At 37.5% G+C, this 20,020-nt stretch overlaps 1 protein-coding gene across 3 annotated transcripts in view; it reads left to right on the plus strand.

Annotated features, from left to right (window-relative positions):
- Positions 1 to 17,422, plus strand: part of LOC113120844 (partitioning defective 3 homolog) — a 64,392-nt gene extending 46,970 nt beyond the window's left edge. For all 3 annotated transcript variants that reach the window (XM_026290938.1, XM_026290948.1, XM_026290956.1), the window contains 3 exons: positions 11,739 to 11,856; positions 14,649 to 14,770; positions 14,871 to 17,422. In XM_026290938.1, coding sequence (XP_026146723.1) covers positions 11,739 to 11,856; positions 14,649 to 14,770; positions 14,871 to 15,297 — 667 coding nt within the window. In that variant the 3' untranslated portion in view covers positions 15,298 to 17,422. The remainder of the gene's footprint in view (positions 1 to 11,738; positions 11,857 to 14,648; positions 14,771 to 14,870) is intronic.
- The last annotated feature ends 2,598 nt before the right edge of the window (positions 17,423 to 20,020 follow it).

Here is a 20,020-nt window from a genome sequence, read left to right on the forward strand (position 1 = left end):
TTCTGCTGAATTGAGTGGATGCCCTTTCTCTGACCCCTCAACAAGATGACCTACTTTTCTGACAGAACATTGTTCTTCTGTTGGGGACGCGCCTCTCCTCTCCCTGTCTTTTTTTCCTCTTTTTCTTTCAGGAGACAGTTTCTCTTTAAGTAGGCTGCTTTCTCGGTGTACTGTATGTATACATTCTAAAAATAAGAATCAAGTGTGTAGTTTCTTCTCCTCTTCCTTATTCTATTGTGTCAGGTTCGACCGGTTGCAAAGTTATGAAACACACCTGGTTTGAACGTGTGGAAGAATTAGTAGCCACCAAAACCTATTGAGTTGCCTTGATGTCTGCTGTCTAAGCATTGTTATTTATATGCTATTATAGTATTTATTAATGTTGTGATCGTAATGGTTCTATTTAGATTCAATTTATTTGTATTTCTGTTATTCAGTTATTGTAGTACTTCATTTTAAACTCATTTCAGTCATTTCAAATGTAAAAAGTATGATTTATTTATTTATTTCAATTAGCGAAAACTTTTTCATAGTTTTAGTTGTAGTTAACAGAAATAGCACATCTCCGATTTGGGAAGTTACATTAGAAATTGTAGAAATAGCAATCCACATATTGTTCACAAAAGATTCTTGGTGAGTTTTGCGTTAGCATGCTAAAAGCATCTAACATAACACACTTTCGTCAAGGATTTGCCTTTTTGACATCTGCGAGACATATATTTTTTTAGAGTGTCTGGTCATCTGCAATAAGTCTATAGGACGTTTCCTTTTAGATGTCAAATAGACATTTAGAAAAGTCTGAAAATTAAGATTCTCAAATAGATTTCATCTGGTTTCCAGATGAAACTATCTTTAACAGACATCTTGTAGATGTATATGTGCTATCTGGGATGACACTCAAATAACGCAAATATATTGTATAAAATAGTACTTTTCTAATTGAATTTAGCCTTTCATCTCTGCCTTTGGTGTTGAATGAAATTAGAATATTTAAAATTGGTATTTCTGCGACTTTGTCCACCATCTTTGATCTTTTTTTATTGACTTTGTCACAACCCACATTAAAAAATACTATGGTAATTTATAGTAAATATTATAGTGTTTTTGAACCATACTATAGTAAAGTACTTGTATTAATTTGTTGTGGAAATTCTATGCTTGCTGTGGTAATATAACCACAGCATTCAATTGTTTTTTTTTACAACTGTAGGGTATACTATACAGTTTACACTACAATACACTACAGTTTACTTTAGTAAACACTAAAGTATACTACCGTATGTATTACAGTTTATTAGTTCAGTATGCTGTAGCATTCATTAACATTTAAGTGTTGTAAATAATATAATATATACAGTATAATACACTTTACTATACTATGATTCAAAAATACTAGTATTTGCTATAAATTATTATTGTATTTATTGATGAAGGAATGCAGGCAGTTCACTCTAGCTATCATCTGCATTTTGATGATCACAGAAATCATATGAACTGATTCACTTAACATGGTGTGTAGTTAAAGATAGTCTTATTTCATTACAAAATGCAGTTAAGTAACCTTTTTTGTTTTGTTTTTTGCAGTATTCCATTTTTGTTAAACCACGTTCAGCTGTAGTATCACTGGTAGTAGGTGACTACATATTTCAGAGAGAAGGAGTGACTCCAGTTTTGACATTAAAACTGTCCCCTGCGCGCACGACTACATGTTCAGATTTAATTGGTTCTGTTGTCGACGCTTGCGCTCAGTCATTCTCTGAGTTCTGCATGTGCTTGTGCGTTAGCTTAGAATTATTATCTCACTGTCTGTGTTGTTAATGGCTGCTGTAGAACATGTCACTCAGATGAATGAGTCATTGGGAGTTTATATTCGAATGTTGTAACTCATAATTATGACTTGAATATAAATATGAGCTGATTTTATCATAAGCACTTGGTAGGAGTTTCCTCAGCCTGTGTGTGATCGTTAACAGTGTTTTCTGTAGGTCTGTTCACAGCACATGACCTGACTGACATGTGGAACGGTACAGAGACATGTCTGAAGTGTGGACTCAAACCTGCATCAACCAGATTAGAACCATGGTTTAATGTGTCAGGAACTTAATGTCCCTTTTATAAGTGAATTGAGAATGCTTTTTAAACTTCAGTCTTATTTCTGAATTTGAATTTGAGATAATTTGGTAAACAGGAACTACACTTCCTTTGAATTTAACTTCAAGGAAGTGAAATTAAAATGATTAGGAAAAAAATCTAATAAATTAATGTAGCCCCATTAAGTAATTACCAAGAAAATGAACTCTTGTCAAGAGAAATGTTAAAGTTGCAAATTTATAGATCATTGTGGGAAGAACTTTATTACCCAGAGATGCCGTTAAAGTCATCGTGAAAAATAAGATGTTTATTTTGCAAATCCACTTGTTGGTTTTAATGCAAATTATTCACCTCATGATTATCCAGTGCAAAATAGACTTTTCTCTGTACTTCTCCAATTTTTTTAGTCAATTTAAACACGTCTGTTTTTGAGTAAAAGACCAACATTGTAAAATTAAGTTAAGAAGTACTACATAGAATATTTTTTTTCCCGATAATCTGTTACACTTGTCTTGATGCCATAATAAAGAAGATAAATTCAATTGCCAATTCAGTTTAATTCAAATTTAACTGTTGAACTCTCTCTTGGATTTCTGTAAATCTCATATCCAAATTCAGATTGTTGTCAGTGTGAACACTCATTTAGACTACAGTGCCATTAATTTAGCAACATACTAACTCCAAGCTCTGTTGAAGTCATCCAGTGCTTATTCAAAATTATAGATGTTTAGAACAGAGCTTCAAAAATACTCTTTTATTCCTGCATCTTTGTTTGTCTCGCTTAGAGTTTAGACTTCTTAAATTGGCCTTATGTTGACGAAATCGAAGTTTACTTTGCTGAATCACAGACATATAAATGTTTTTGTATTTCAAACCCACTTAAAATGTCAAGACACTGATTGGCAAAGCAGATCTAATGATCGGAATGGGGAATCACTCTGGTGCTATCGATCTGACACACACACACACACACCTCACACATGATTGTGTTAGCAGAAGTAATGAGAAATCAATAAATACTGACTCCCTTAAATGCACAGGATTAATACTATTAGAAGTCAGTACACAGCAGTACTCACACACACACACACACACACACACACACACACACACACACTCCTTGCCCGTAAACCGCCAGTCCATTAGCCTTATCTTTTGGTCACATTAATGAAAGCTCTTACCCACAATGCACAGTGGTGTAACCCTGGCAACTACACCACACACATCTGCCCACTTATGCCTGACTGTAACCATGGAAATGGAATGGAATATGCTACATTGTCAATTTGTATCAATGACTTTCTGTGAGTAAAGTTTTTGTTTCTGTGTCTTAGGGTTGCCATATTGTGCTTTTCGGAAAAAAGGGGGTTGTTTACTTGGTAAAACTGAAATAAATTTGTTAGCAGCTAATGAGTAATTTAATGGATTAGGTATCATTAATCTAGGTAGCAATATAATATTTATTAGTACTTTACAATATTATAGTATCATAAACTTGTTAAATATGTCTTGTACTGTATGTAGGAATTAACACAAACTTTCATTAATACATTTATAAAATAAGTAGGCTGTTGTTAGTTGTTGACTCCTAATGCATTAACAACCCTTAAAGTGCTTAATTTAGTTATGACCAGTAATGTGCAGGCATTGTACGTAATCAAACGTACTGTGCTAGGAGGTGGGATCTACGAAGAGCAGTCAAAGCCAAAGCCGAACCCGGATATGTCAGGCAGTTGAGAATTCCCTTCTGTTTGTATATTCATGTGTGTGTGTCCATTGAGCATTGTATACTTGATAGTTCCATGGTCCGGGGGTTTCCTGCGGACTTTTGTCCAGTCAGAGTGAGAGCAGGGCAGCTATATTTTCTCTGCTCTCTCTCAGTCTCTCAGACACTTCAGGAAGAAGCGTTGATGGACTTATTTGCTGAAATTTCACCTCTCTTGCTCCTACAGCTTGTATTGTCACCCAGAGGACAAAAAAAGTATTTATGCTAATGTGAGAGTATTTCAATGCAGGGAATTTTCAGTTATAATCATTAAATTATTTCAAATGTAATAACATTTTCTAGTCAGGGTTTACTGCCACTGGCATCATTATTGCTCATAGTAATTATTACATTTTAAGGCAACCACGACGTTTGTACTACAAACATGAATGATCCTTCAAATTGTGCATCATGTTGAGGAAAGGTGCACTGATTTATGTCACTTGGGGTTTTAACATGTACAAAACAGCATGGCTCAAAGGATATTATACTTACAGAAACACATTATGGCAGTATGCCTTTGTACATTTTTAAAATGCAAATCATATTAGAATGATTTATTAACCTGTCAAATGTCACCCCGTACCGTATACGGGACCCCTACATTGACTATACTATATTACAATCAAATCTAATCTAATCTTGACAAACTATATATCATTGGAAAGGTCTAAGACTCCCAAATATATATTTTACCAATATTTTTTGTTAAAAATTATGTAGGAAAAGTAATAGATGAATTTATGACAAGAGTGCACCCTCAGAAATCTACATTACAAGGAGCTTTTACCTTTGTTTAAAAAAAAGACTTCCTCGTTGCCTTTTTCTCTATCACTTTTTAGAAATCATCAGAAGTTATATATCACTTGAAAACATAAAATCTCAAAATTCATCCTTCAAAACCCATTTTAAAATCAGACATTGCATTACCATGTAAATGGTACATCAAAATCATGTTACAAAATGTTTTCAGTCATGAAATATAAAAATTTAGTTTTGTATCATGCACATTCAAGTCTATCTTCAAAAACGTGAGTGACAGTTAACAGGTTAAAGGATAATGTGACACTGAAGACAAGAGTAATGGCCAATGAAAATTCAGCCTTGCCATTGCAAGAATATATTACATTATAAAACCTATTAAAATATAATTTATTTGAATTGTAAACATATTTCACAATATTGCTGTATTCATTATATATTATTATCAAATGAATGCAGCTTTAGTGAGAATAAGGGACTTCTTTCAAAAACATAAAAAGACAAAAACATCTTATTACTAACTTATGACCATTAGCGTTTGTAAGTTTATGTGTGGATAAAAAAATGGTATCTGTGGGTTTCATGCTGTTTGTTGTGGTGAATGTCCTGGGGTTTATTGTTTCTTTGATTGTTTCCAACAGTCTAGAGTCAGCATATTTATATTTTTTTTTAGCTGTCTGTGGCTTTAATAAACAGACATGCTCGAAGATGCATACTCATCCTGAACCTGTTTTTGATTTACTTACTGGTTGGACTTAAAGTGAGCGATTCCTGCAAGTGTTCCAGCAATACACAGATCAGAAACACACACGTAAACATTCTTCTGTCTTCAAAGGTGAAGTCTGACTGCCACTTTGCCTCCCAGTGTCTCATGGGAGCTGAACCCCACTGCCTTTTGGGCCGTTTACAAGGCCGATCTCAAGCCTAAACTGCACCTCTGTGTGAGTGTGTATTTATGTGAGGTCATTCTTTGATGTGACTTAAACTCAAGGCTCAATGGGCCACAAGATCCTTTCCTCACACATTGGCTGAAGAGTTTATGCTCCCGTATGTTTCAAATTAGCAGCACATCTGACATAAACACAACACCATCATTTAAACAGATACTCATTATAACCTTCGAACCCCTTTAAAGATGTGTCAACGAACATCGATCCCCTTTAGGTGGGGTAACTCGACTCTTTGAAAGGCAAATGCAGAGTTAAATGCCTTATTAAAAAGAAGTGGTGGGATTTCAGAGTGCAGTACAGTGTAGAACCACAATTAAAGCATTGACAGCTCTGACGTTACCGAGAGTTAATGACTTAACAAAGCTGTCGGGACTGAAATACAACTTGCATGTTTAAACGAAAGGGAGGCCAAGTAAGAAACTTTTTTTTTAAGAAATGTTTTGTAACAGTATACATGTCTTGTATACATATTTTATAATATAAAAGCTGCTTGAATCGAACAGTCCATGTTTAATGTTAAAGTATCACACAGTGTGTGTGTATGTGTGTGTGCGCATTGTAAAATTGTTTACCATGGTCTTGGCGCCTGGTTTTTTATTTTATTTTTTTGGGACCCATCACTCAGCAGAACTGTTCACTGGCAAGACTTTATGCCTGTTCTCAATTTCCAGTGAGCAAAAAAACAGATGAAATACAGACTGATGTGTATCAGTTTGTGTTTGGGAAGCTGTGGCCTAATGGTTAGAGACTTGGGATTGTAACCCGAAAGGTTGCAGGTTTGAGTCTCTGTGCTGGCAGGAGTTGTAGGTGGGGGAGAGTGAATGAACAGCACTCTCTCATCCTCAATACCCATGGCTGAAGTGCCCTTGAGCAAGGCACTGAACCCCCAGTTGCTCCCCGGGCGCTGGATATATTGCTGCCCACTGCGCCGTGTGTGTGTGTGTGTGCACTTGGATGGGTTAAATGCAGAGCATTAATTCTGAGTATGGATTACCGTACTTGGCAAGTGTCACGACTTTCTTAAGTGTGTATCAGTTGCATTATTCCCATACAGTATTTGTTTGCATATATTGTTTAACTCATGTGAGAGTCTTTAGAGAGACTTGCAGAATATATGTTTGTGTAAGAATATCAAATTTTAATATCAGGGTAACGGGGTGTGTGTGTGTGTGTATATATGTATTTGTATGTATATATGTATGTATGTATGTGTATGTATATATATGTATATATGTATGTATGTATATGTGTATGTATGTATATATTTGTATGTAAGTCACAATACAGTTGTTATATTTGAGTCATTTGTGCTGATTTTTTAAAATATTTGTTTATATTGAAATTACTTTGTAGTAGGATTTTATAATATGCTTTGTTGTTACCTATATCCACATTTTAAAATGATGCTGAATATTTACCAATTTTGACATATTTTCATATAATATTTATGATATAGCCAATAACCTTTAACCTGGTATTAAAAAGTGTACTGTTACAAATTAAGAAAAAACAAGACGTTTAATCTTGCTTCAAATATCAGCCTAATCAAACAATGAGTGCACAGCAGCATTTGTGACTATCTTTCCATTTGTGCACTTATAGCAAGCACTGAACTGCCCAAAATAATGTGGTCTTTCCAACAGGAAGACATCGTTACCACGGTGATAGTGATTCTTATATGCTCTAATGGCGATTGGAGGTCTTTTAAAGTACATTAAAACCGATGTTATCACAATTCCTGACATCGCTTGCACACTGCTCTCAGAAAAAATTATGACCCATGATGAGACCATATGTCTCCAAATCTCCTTTCACAAGCTAGAAGCTGTTTACATATTGATATTAGATGCTGCATTATATGCTATGGCCGAACATTCATTCCTTTTATAAAGTGATCCGTCAGAGAGAAAGGATTTTTCTGCTTGTATCTATATTCTTGTGTATCAGTGGTTTTAAAAGCTTTGCTGTGTGACTGTATGCAGAGACTTTGCATCCCGTAGTTGAGCCATTTCAGTAATGACTCCAGATCATAACAGTCATTATAATCAGACTTCTCCCTCTATGCACCGGGCGAATGTTAGATGAGGCTGTGAAAGATTGAATGCAGTATGAGGCTGTGAGAGGGTGATTTCTAAAGAGGGTGTGAGAGGATGACTGTTTTAATGAGGCTGTGAAAGGATGAATGCAGTATGAGGCCGTGAGAGGGTGATTCTTAATGAGGCTGTGAGAAGGTGATTTCTAAATGAGGCTGTGAGAGGATGAATGTTGAATGAGGCTGTGAGAGGATGAATGTTGAATGAGGCTGTGAACCGGATGAATGCAGTATGAGGCTGTGAGAGGGTGATTCTTAATGAGGCTGTGAGAGGATGAATGCAGTATGAGGCTGTTAGAGGGTGATTTCTAAATGAGGCTGTGAGAGGATGAATGCAGTATGAGGCTGTGAAAGGATTAATGCAGTATGAGTCTGTGAGAGGGTGATTCTTAATGAGGCTGTGAGAAGGTGATTTCTAAATGAGGCTGTGAGAGGATGAATGTTGAATGAGGCTGTGAGAGGATGAATGCAGTATGAGGCTGTGAAAGGATGAATGCAGTATGAGGCTGTGAGAGGGTGATTCTTAATGAGGCTGTGAGAGGATGAATGTTGGATGAGGCTGAGAAAGGATGAATGCAGTATGAGGCTGTGAGAGGATGAATGTTGAATGAGGCTGTGAGAGGATGAATGTTGAATGAGGCTGTGAAAGGATGAATGCAGTATGAGGCTGTGAGAGGGTGATTCTTAATGAGGCTGTGAGAGGATGAATGTTGGATGAGGCTGAGAAAGGATGAATGCAGTATGAGGCTGTGTGAAGGTGATTTCTAAATGAGGCTGTGAGAGGAAGAACTCTAAATGAGGCTGGAGAAAAATAATAGGGTGAAGTGCCCACTTTAAGTGTGTGTTTTTCAAAAGCATGTGTGTTTACCTGTGAAAAGTCATTTTAAATGGGTCTGGTTTCATCCCTTCTTACTCCCAACTCTCTTTTTTTCTGATCATTTAAAGTAATAAAAGAGACAAGTTATTATTGTGTTGTCATTTTCATCCATGGTTGGTTGTGTATTGATTATTTTGACCTGATTCTGGTGCTTTGAGCTCACAGCTGTTAGATGAAAATGCCAGCAGAATGTGGAATGCTGTTGAAAGTGCTTATCTTTAAACGGGTTCTCCATCCTAAATGAAAATGTTATCATTTGCTCGCCCTAATGTTGTTCCACACCTGCATGACTGTCTTCAGTAGAACACAAAAGAAGATAGTTGAGAAATGTCTCTGTTTTTGTCCATACAATAAATCCAGTGTCGTTTGGTTCCCAGCATTCTTCAAAATATCTTCTTTTGTGTTCTGCAGGAGACAAAGTAATACAGGTTTGGAATGACAAGAGTTTTGGGTTAAATGTCCCTTTAAGATGGTCCATTTTGTTCTACTTTAGAATCTCATACACCTTTACCTTAACATCTAAAATTAGCCTTTAATATAAGCTAATCATGATGAACACAGACTAACTCAAATCATAAGAGTGTTCCTGTAGCTCAAGTGGTAGAGCATTGTGTTAACAAGCGCAAGGTTGGGGGTTTGAATCCTGGGGAACACATGATAGGAAAAAATTGTTAGCCTGAATTCAATGAATAAATTAAAATTTAATTGAAATTTTACATTTAATTTTAAATTTAAAAAGAGAGCTTTATGCATTTTTTGCATAATGTATGAATAATTGTTTACCTTTCAAGACGTTGCCAAAGTTATTTCTGGCTTTAGTTTTGTTGACTTTTTATACATTTCTAATCATTTTAAGCGTTTCATCATGCGCACACACAGATATACACTGCAATGATTCGGAACACACATGCTAGTTCTACTATAAAAGCTGTTTGCCCTCGAGTTCAGAAATAGATCACATGTATTATGGTAATGTTTACGTCTCGCACACAAGTAAAGAAACACATGAGGAATGTTGCATTTTCATAATTGATTAGATTTTCTGGCTTTGTGCCTAGCTTATATAATTATTTCATAATCATCTGCCAGATTTAAAGTATTGAATGGACTTTTGAGTGTTGTTTTGTAGGTTTGTAGCGTAACGTCCTTAACAGGTCACACGCAAACTTTTCTACTCAAACATGACTGCTAAATAAGCTCCTCTGTGTCATGAGTGAATGTGTTTGTAATTCCAGTGAGTCTCTCAGCCTGATCTGAGAGTTACGCCACTGTTTTAAATGGCTCCAGCTGTTGGCAGTGAAAAAAGTAATCTCATAGTGGGGTCAGAGGGACATCCTGTCCGGCTTATACCATATAAATGTGTGCACTCGCCCGGGTAAAAGAAATGAAAAAACAGAACAAATGTGTTTAAGTCAATGCAGCTGACAATGGAAATGTGATTTCACACAGGTAATGTTACAGCCGCGTCAGCATGTAGACGCACACTCACACTGGCTTTCTTTGTTCATCTGGGCATTGTAATGCATTTAGATGTTGCAAGGTTATTCTTTATAGCCTTTCCGGAAACATTACAGCAGTTCTTCATTGATTCTCTTATTGGATTAAATGGCTCCATGGTGTTGATGTATTTGTGTATTTTTGATGAGTATGTATTGATTGCTATATGTTTTCAGATAAGGTCTAAGTGTTTCAATGCCAAGCGAAAAAGTTTATTTGTGGTTTTAGAGCGAATGTTTGACCTATATAATTTTTATGTGTATGTGTCAGTGGCGCTGCTGCTGAATCTGCACTGCCATGGCAAATGTGAGAAATTATATTTCTGTTGGGAGTTTGCAGTCTGAAATGTGATGAGATACAAAGACCTGGGTGCTGTGAATTAATGTTAAGCATTGCTGGATTCAAAAACAACTATATAACGTGACTAGTATAGTCTGACTCGCAAACAAATGACTTACAAACCAGTTGAGGAAATTGGACTAAAAGGCTCTCCGGTTACAACTTGTTTTTATCAGTCAAATTAATCCTTCACTAAAATGATTAATTTGTCCAAAATATCTGTCAAAGCAAACACTGAATAAACCTCATGCATTGATCCGCAAGTCTTGTTCTTTTTCGAAATTAAGGAAATTATACATGTACGAAAAGTATCATTCATTAAAAAAAGTGACATGGACTGATATTACTTCGACAGTTTAGTTAAAGATTTATGGCTGTCTATCCATCTACACACACACACACACACACACACACATATATATACATACACACACATACATATTATGCAACAGTTCTTTCTGGTACTTAAATCTGTATTAAATCTGTAAGGCCTGTATATCGGCACGCTGTGATTAACTACGGCATTCGCGGCCAATTGCCTATGGACGAATCAGAGCCATGCCGACATACAGCCATATCCCACTGTGAGATTGCTCATATATATACAGTATATATATATATAGAAGATATACCAATATAGAAGATAAAACATGGAGTTGTAAATAAAACAAAAATTATTGCTGTACATTTAATAAGAAAACGCTACTTTCGTCTTTCTACTTCAAAATTGAATGATTTCTTGCGGCTTCTTTGTAATTATTTGTGAAATTACTAATAATTTCTGAGTGAAAATTGTTCTGCGCCATTTCTATATGTATAGTATATTCATATTAAACACATGCATGTTTTCTGATTAGTCTGCATTCTTAAATCAAGAGTCATCTTCTATAACTAAGTTTATATGGCATATCTGTGTGTTTTAAACTGGACATCTGCTCATATGTAAAAAGCCCCAGTTGCTGTCCTCTATATCGTAAACACTCAACATGTGATTATGAAATCATAATAATTGGAAATCAGTCTTGTTCTCATATCCACACACATACGCACACACATCTATACTGTAATGTAAGCTGCCACTTGTCCGTGTCTGGTAAATTCCGCTGCGGGCTTTCCTGATCTGATCTTGTGGAGCATAGTAGCCTAGAGACACCATGTTTGTTGTCCATGTAGGAATCTGGACCATCTGTGCACCGTGTGTGACACCTTGACCTTTGTTCTCATAAAGGTAGTGGAGCGTAACTAGATGACCTTTTAGAAAGGGTCACACTTCCAACACCTGTTCCAGGGAGGATAGGATCAAAGGGATTATGATGTAATGTTCTAATGTGTCATCATGTGCCCTCTTCCTCCTGTTCCTGACAGGCTGACACTCAGCAACCACGACCGAATCCAGCGCTTACGCCAGGAGTTCCAGCAGGTCAGGCAGGAAGAAACGGAGCCAGATGATCGCCACCGTGCCTACAGCTTGGAGCAGCACTGGGTGAGTGTGTGAGCGGAGTATGTGCACTGAATGTCCATGAGCACTGGACGTACACCCCATGGTCTCTGGGAGCTCCCAGGAAGAATAAGACCAAGTCCAAGGACTGGAACGGTTAGATATACGACCTCCAAGCCTGGGCTAATACTAACCGCTAACCTGAGATCACTGCATGCTGGAGCATGTCACCTCTGACACTGACATTATCAGCTAACAATGCTAACATCACCATGTGTTCATCCATCCGGACTGTTCACCCATCCATTCATCTGTTCAGCCATATCACCGCTGTCATGACTTCAGCAGATCGTGAATTAAGGCAAGAACTGTGACTGGCTAAATGTATGTCTGCAAGATGGAAGAGTGTGTGTGTGTGTGTCTGAGTATAAAAATCTATGTTTTTAGACTGAAATTGTTTATTATTTACATAACAAATTAAAATCCAGACCAATAGAATCTGGATTGAGTGTGAACTTTATATGATGATCTGGATTTAGGTAAATTTAAACCTCTATGCCTATAAAATGGAGCAGAAAAAGTCTTAATAAAGGGATAGTTCCAAAAATTATTTTGTTAGTTACTCATGTTGTTCCCAACATGTATGACTTAGCTTTTTTTTTTCTCTGTACAACAAAAATAATTTGTTGTGGACCATATTCAAGTTCCCCTAGTTCAAGCATTCCTACGATAACTTCTCTTTCGTTCCACAGAAGAAATAAAGTGATACAGGTTTGAAACAATTGAGTAAATGATGGTGGAATATACATTTTTGGGTAAACTATCCTTTTAAGTCAGGAATGAGTTGCACTTCAAGATCATTTCAGAAACACTTCTGTGTGGATTTTTTTACGTTATTGATTTGTAATAACCTTTGCTTGGAGAGAGTTTCTTTGAACTGTTACATGCAGTATTATGTGTATTTTCTTAATGTAAATTTCGCTTTTAAAAATTTTCATTCACTCAACTTTAATGTATGGAATTACTTTTGCTGCTTCTCTTTGTAATGGTAGTGATTATGTAACTGTGTTAAATAACATCTTAAATGTCCTTTTCCTTCCCCATTTTCATCCCCTATTTTTCCCCAGCTTTTAAAAACACCATGATTACATAAGCTCCTTTTTTTTTAACTATGCCTAAAAACCTTTTTTTGTAAAACAACAGCCAATGGAATAAAAATGAGTGGTATGCTTTAATGAGCCAGTTTTGTTCCTGTAGCTGAATCAAATCCAATTCAGGTGTGTTTCAAGCACGTCCATCATTTCTTTATGGAATGTTTTTTTGACAGGTGAGAATAAATGGAAAAATTTCCAGAGTGCATGTGTGCCAGTGTTAACATCATCAGCTGTTATAAATCTCATACTGTTAATGAATTCATATCAGACCTTTAATGCCATAATCTTTTTAGCAAACAAATGGTACGTTCCTGTGACACTGATGTTGTTTTAGGCAGTGAAGTGTGTGTGTTAATGAACTGGGCTAAATGACCCAGCTCCACACATCCTTCAACCTTCAACTCCTCTGTCTCCACGGCAACATGGCAGCCAAGCTCTGTCAATCAAACCCAGCATGCTGTTCTCCTTCATTAGAGTTAATGGAAATCTCTGTGTGAATCGGCTCTTGATTGAGCATGCCTGGGACAACATTCATCTGTTTGACTGAGTGTGACGAGAGCAGGGAACTCAATGTAGATGTTGCCTTAAAAGAAATGGATTCTTATGGGTCATGAGCAATTTACTGCAGTACAGAACAAAGCTGTGTGTGTGTGTGTGTGTGTGTGAGAGCGAGAGAAAGAGGTGGCGTTAAATTTAAATTAAGTATTTTATTGTTTATAATTACACCCTTATGTTTTATGCCAACCAAGTGTGAATCTGTGTGTGTTTTCTTAATGAATTACATGGAGAAGTGCTTCATTACCATAAATGAACTAATATTCACTAAATGTTTATCTAGCATTCACCTAACATCCAGCTAACATTTATCTAACATTTATCTCATCTGCTATGCGTGTGTCCTCATTCCAGTCTCACGTTTGTGTCCATAATGTATGTTAGAGAACTGGTAGAGCATGTCACTAGCAATGCCAAGGTCATGGGCTTGATTCCCAAGAATCATATAAATTGATGATGAACATAAACCTTGAATGCACAGAAAAACACTGGATCTTAGAGGAATAAAACCAGAACAACAGGAGATTAAAATATATATTTATATAAGAATTTTATAAATATTTTAATGTGTGTAAATGTATATAAAAAATAATTATCTAATTCAATTTTTATTTTAAACTGAAAAATCTGATATTTACGTATACTTAAATTTTTGTTTTCATTTGCACATTGTGCTTCTGGGAATTCTTGTCATTTAAATTTTTTTAAGATAAAAAGTTGATGAAATAACTGCTTAGCTTTTTAATTATGTGGTCATTTAAATAATGAGTACTCATTTTTATCATAATTATTGAGGGCCATAATGTAGCAGTAATTTTATGAAGAGTAGTAAATAACTCCATTAATATTTTATCGGTTATAATCCACTCTAATGGTTTCATTAACAGCAGTAATGCGCCAAAGGTCATAGGACTGGTAATAATGTCACATTCAAACGCACATTTCTGCACAAATGTCACAGACCTGTACACAAAATCACCTCTGAAACCTGGTAAGTGCTTAGCTTGAGAGTTTGTTTCTATTCCTTAATAATCTTTCCACAACTCAATCTCTTTCAAACTTTTCTCTACTGAACTTTTACCTGTTTGTTTTAAATGGACATGTTGATAACTCCTGCTTGTGTTACAGTCCAACTGCAGCTCACAGACACCATCTGGCCGACACTCCGTGTCTGTGGAAGTGCAGTTACAGAGACAGGAAGCCAGAGATGCTTTCACACATGCTCAGAGACAGTACAGCTCTCTGCCACGGTACGTGATGAAATAACTGAAATAAAAAGACATAGTGTCTAAAGTATTAATTTCATGTGCATACACAACATCTCACTTGCTAATTTCTCCCTGTGTGTAGCCACCCTCGTAAGACACCCGCCCCAGCCTCAGAGAGGGAGTGGGAGAGAATGTGTCCAGGTGGAGATGGTTTCCAGGCAGCCAAAGACAGTGGCCGTTACTCCAGCTACCAGGGATCTCGTTCCGTCCCGCGGACCGTTCCTCGTCCTGGGTGCAGGAATGGCCTCTCTGCTCCCCCAGGAGCTGGTGGTTCCTCGGTGGGTGGCGGCTACAATGCACGCGTCCTTCTGGAGGCCCAGGAGCTCCTGCGACAAGAACAGAGACGCAGGGAGCAGGAAGTGAAAGGAAGAGGCCCATCAATGCGGTTGGACTACGAATCCCAGGATTCCAAAGGGCGCCACAGACAGGACGCCCCACTTTCCCCTTCCCAGGTTGTCCGACTCAGCCGCATACACACACCTGAGAAAACGCGCCCATTTTTGTCATAAGAAAAAAGGACGACACTTTCTTCAATTTTTGAAGAGGCGAATTGCTCAGAAATACAAACAATTGTTTGTGTGCCATTAGTGCAGAGACTCTTCTAAGTGCCTTTTCTTCATGAGGTCACATTGGTCCGGCCCCATCTGACAGCTCATTGGTGTGTCCAGAGGCAAGAAGTATCTTGATTGGCTGTGAAGACCTTCAAGCTTTGACAATCAGCCGGACGCTGGCCTGTTCCTCTGTAAAAACAATGTAGAACTCCATCTAAATGAGCAGTTTTCCTGCTTTGCACATGTTTTGATGAAGTTTTGTGAAACAGAGCTTTTTTTTTTTTTTTTACCAAGATTTATCAGATGAATTCTTAAACAGGTAAAATGTATCCATTAAACTCGTATTTGATTTTGTTAGTTGAGTGGCCCAGCATACCTAGCGAAACCACTGGATGTTGTCAAATAAAGGATGTTAAAGAACTACAAACCTAGGTACAAAACACACAGTCAGAGTGAAGGACTCATGGGAATCCAGCAAAAAGGAAATGTAATGGAAAAGAAGAGAGACAGGAAATGGGGTAACAGATAGCAGGTCATTAATTGATGCTCCTCGTTAAATCTTTAGAGCTTTTTCACACACAAACACAACCCACGACCCACTGCTGCCTGCCAGGTGTGTGTGTGCGTGTGTGCGTGACTCCCTGTCTCCCAGATGACCCACACTGAATTTTTCATCACACACACCAGCTGCCCCTGTATTGACAGACCACAGCACTGTGAAAGTTCAGACAAAAAGATCGTCTTCCCTTCTCCCTTAAACATACATAAATGCGTGCACACACACAGACACACAGAGGCTGTGTCTGGAATACCATACTACCACCACTTCATCTGTCTTCATCCATAAAATATGTAAAATATATAAAATAACTTTTAAGAATATCATTATTTTTTTCCCCATGTGTGATTGTACACATGTAGGGTGTGAGCTTAAAAATAATTAAATGTATATAATATAATAAAAGCAAGAGAAAGAGAGTGTGAACTTGAAATAGTGACATAAAAAAAAGTATTGTATGTGTGTGTGTGTGTGTGTGTGTATATATATTAATTAGAATAGTATACACAGTATGTTAGAATTCCATTGGAAACACCGTTCTATAAATAGATGGATAGATTGATGGACTTTATTGATCATTATTGTAGAAAGTCTTTAACTACTCACATTCTCTTGTAGCCATTACTGGAAGTGTCTCTGAAGCCCCGCCCCTAACATCTGCCAAGATACAGAATCTGCCCGACACTGATGCGTTTTGAGATCTCAAACTTTGAGTCTCTGAAAGTTCTGGGCTTTGAATCAAGAGCTCCCGTTGAGCTGAGATACTCACATACTGGTGTGTAAGAGGCTAGGTCACTGCTCTGTGTGTGTGCGTGTGTGTACGTGCGCGGGGGTTGTGCCATATGAGCCAGCCGATGCTCGTTTGACACATAACAGTGGGACACATGGTGCCCAACACACACTACTGCCCAGGCACAGATGGTTGGGTGCATTTGGTGTGTATGTGTGTGAGAGAGAGCGAGAGAGAGGGGATATCAAGATGATAACATGAAAAGAGCCTCAGTACAACACGACTAAACAATCAAGACATTTCAGATTTTACTGTCGTCTTTGTTCCTCCATATGGAAATTAGCTTGTGATCTTGCCCTGTTTTTGTACATTTGCCTCTTTTTTTAACCTTTTCAAATGAACTAAACCTCTTTTGCACCTTTTTAAATGTCAGATTTCCAGATTGGAACAAATTTAATGAAGAAGTGTTAAATATGTGGCGCCTTGATTCTTTTATTTATGTGTGAATCCCAGCAAGCGTCTCATTATGCTGTTCTAAAAGGTCCGAGGCCATGAGCGGGTAGAGATGTGGAGTTTCAAGTGGATTCATGTCCGATTTTCTTTCTTTACTGTGTTAGTTTGTTTACAGGACTCTGTACAGGGTTTTTTGAATTTTAGTTTCTGCCTTTGTGTCTGTCATTTTGTGTTGTTTATACGCTGTTCAGAAATCGGTGTTGTTTAGAAACACAGCAGCTGTTTGGACTGTACAAAACTCTTGTAAAATAAAGGAAGGGGATGCTCTACTGTTTGCCGTACACTTTGTGTTTGCGTGTGTTTGAGAGCTACATCTACACTGTCCATTAATCATCTGTCTTCCTCTGGGGTCTGATATCTTTAGACCGTTTCCTCCTCAAAACGCAAGCTTTCACACAACCTGGATGGTATGCGATCTTGAAATCGAATCGTAGAAAAAAAATAAAAATAAAGTCCTGTCAGGGTTGAGTTGTTTGGCATCACAGACATCAAGGATCTTACTGCAGTCCATACTGTGAATAAATGACAATCTCCTTCAAATCATTGCCTAAATGTGCCAGTAACTTAATGGCTAACAGTTCTTGATTACCAATGTAGACATCCCGAAGACATCATGTCTTTCAGTTTATCTCCAGGCTGTGGAGAGCGGTCTTCTGGGTTCCACACCATGCTGGTTTCATCTGGCCAGACTGAGCTTGGTTTCTCTCCATTTCTATCACCGATGGAGTTTTGGTTCCTTGCCACTGTCGCCTTAGTTGGGGGCACTTGACTGATTGCACAGACACTATTAGAAGAGAGCTTCAGATTTTTAGGAGCTAGGAGGACAATAATGAAAAGATGGAGATCGAAAGAAAGAAAGAGGCCGAGAGCGCTGGACTGGAGCAGATGGAAGCAGTCCTTCCAGATGTTTGAAGGTGCCACTCTCACCTGGAACCTAGCAACAGATGTGCTAATTACACACACGAACACACACACTTTCTTTTTTCTCACATTTTTTATTTTCTTCTTCTTGTGCTTTCTCTTTCACACAAACAATAACATAATACCCAGTGAATATTTCTCGCTGGCACCCAAAAGCAATATCCAGACGTTCCTGACTTTCATTTTTTTTTTTTTTAGTTCTTTTAAGTATTTATGAGATTTTGAGAGGGGGCAGAGAGGTTTAGTGTGCGTTTCAGCATAAAAGATGTTTTTGCTGGAGTTTGAGGTTTAAAATTCATAAAAGAAAAAGGGCTTACTCTGACCCTGGGGCAGATCACGCACACACTCACTGCAGGAGAGGCTGACAGGCTCATCTCGGAGACAAAGTAGCGTGCACGGGAGCAAATGCAGTTTGGAGAGCAATTTCAAGAGATGCAAAGGCAACTGTTCTGCCAGTGGGTTCACATTTAGCACACCCTGGATCAGTGGCTTGATGGTTAGTTCACAGACAGAACAGAAACAGAGATTAATGGAGGTAAAGATTGTCAATATTAAACATTATTATATATATACACACACACAATTTTTTTATATATTTTTAGTGTGTGCGCTCGTCTTTTTTGTATTTTTTTAAATGTCTCTGTAACAATATATATATATATGAAATTCTTCAGTATTAGCCGTTTTTAGTACATAATTTTACACTTACTGTATTTTATTTGCAGAACTTAAATGAAATGCAACATTTCATTTAACATTAAGTTAAAGCTTTTCATCTAAATCCTTGGTTTCTTTTTTCCCCCCCTTATTGTGTTATAACAACTTTGAAATCTGCAATTTTGTATTGAAATAATCAGTTACACATTCAAAAATGTGGCTCTTTGTTTCCTCACTTGTCACATGCTTCTTTCTGAGCTTTGACATTGGCATCAGTTTGTAGAGGGGCAAACTGGATTTAACCAACTGTGACTGTTTACACCAGCCATATAAAAATGTCAGACTTTTTATATTTATAGTACGTACATCGTCCATTTAGATCCTATAAATTTGAACATCTATCTATTCTTTTGTAACGTGACATTGAAGATTAATTCAGTATTCGACTCCTGTCATTTCCTTCGGAGATCTGAGGGGTGTGTGTTTATCATGTGAGCGGGTCAAAAGGGAGAAAGAAGCAAAGAAGTTGTATAGTTCAGAGGACAATGCGGTGAGAGAAAAGGGAGAATGAGTGACCTACATTCTCAAATCACCATTCATTGACATTTATTCCCCTTTTGTCCCTGTGTTGGTCATACTACAGATTTAATGAAGATGCATCTTGTTTTCAGCTCCCGACTGGACACATTGTAGCTTCATTCATCGTGTCAGAGCAGCGCAGTCCTTCTGTTTATCTCTGCCCTTCATTTATCACGTCATCCTTCTCATGCCACAGCCGGTGAATGAATGGTCCTGCTATTGTGGGAAGCAAAGAGAGATTACGGAGGTTAATGAACACATCCACATCATGTCAGAGACAATCATCCCACTACTGCACGCCTCACTCTCTCGCCCCACGCTAAAATAGTCTCTCTGTCAGCGTGGTATTGTCTAAGACTCTCAGTGGCCATTCACTCCACTTGAAGAGATCGACTCTCACAGCTGTAACGCAGCCAATTGCTTCAGTCCTCAGTCAGCGGTTGTCAATGAAAAGTGCTCTTATTAGATTTCCAATTTCAGCTTTGCTCAGAAAACCATTTATGAGATGGGGGAAGGGGGCAGACACATGGAGGTGCACATAAGAAGTACAAATCTCTGAAATCCAGACTCATGATTTTAACATGCCACTAGCTGGAATACATGATTCTGATTGGACAACTGTGGCATTCAGATATTTGCATAAGATGACTGACTGCTAAAGTGTAAAAAAAACAGCTGTCCATATACTGTATATCCAGGATCTCTCTCTCTCTATATATAAT

The sequence above is a fragment of the Carassius auratus genome, chromosome 2, assembly GCF_003368295.1.
Source record: "Carassius auratus strain Wakin chromosome 2, ASM336829v1, whole genome shotgun sequence".
Lineage (NCBI taxonomy): Eukaryota > Metazoa > Chordata > Actinopteri > Cypriniformes > Cyprinidae > Carassius > Carassius auratus.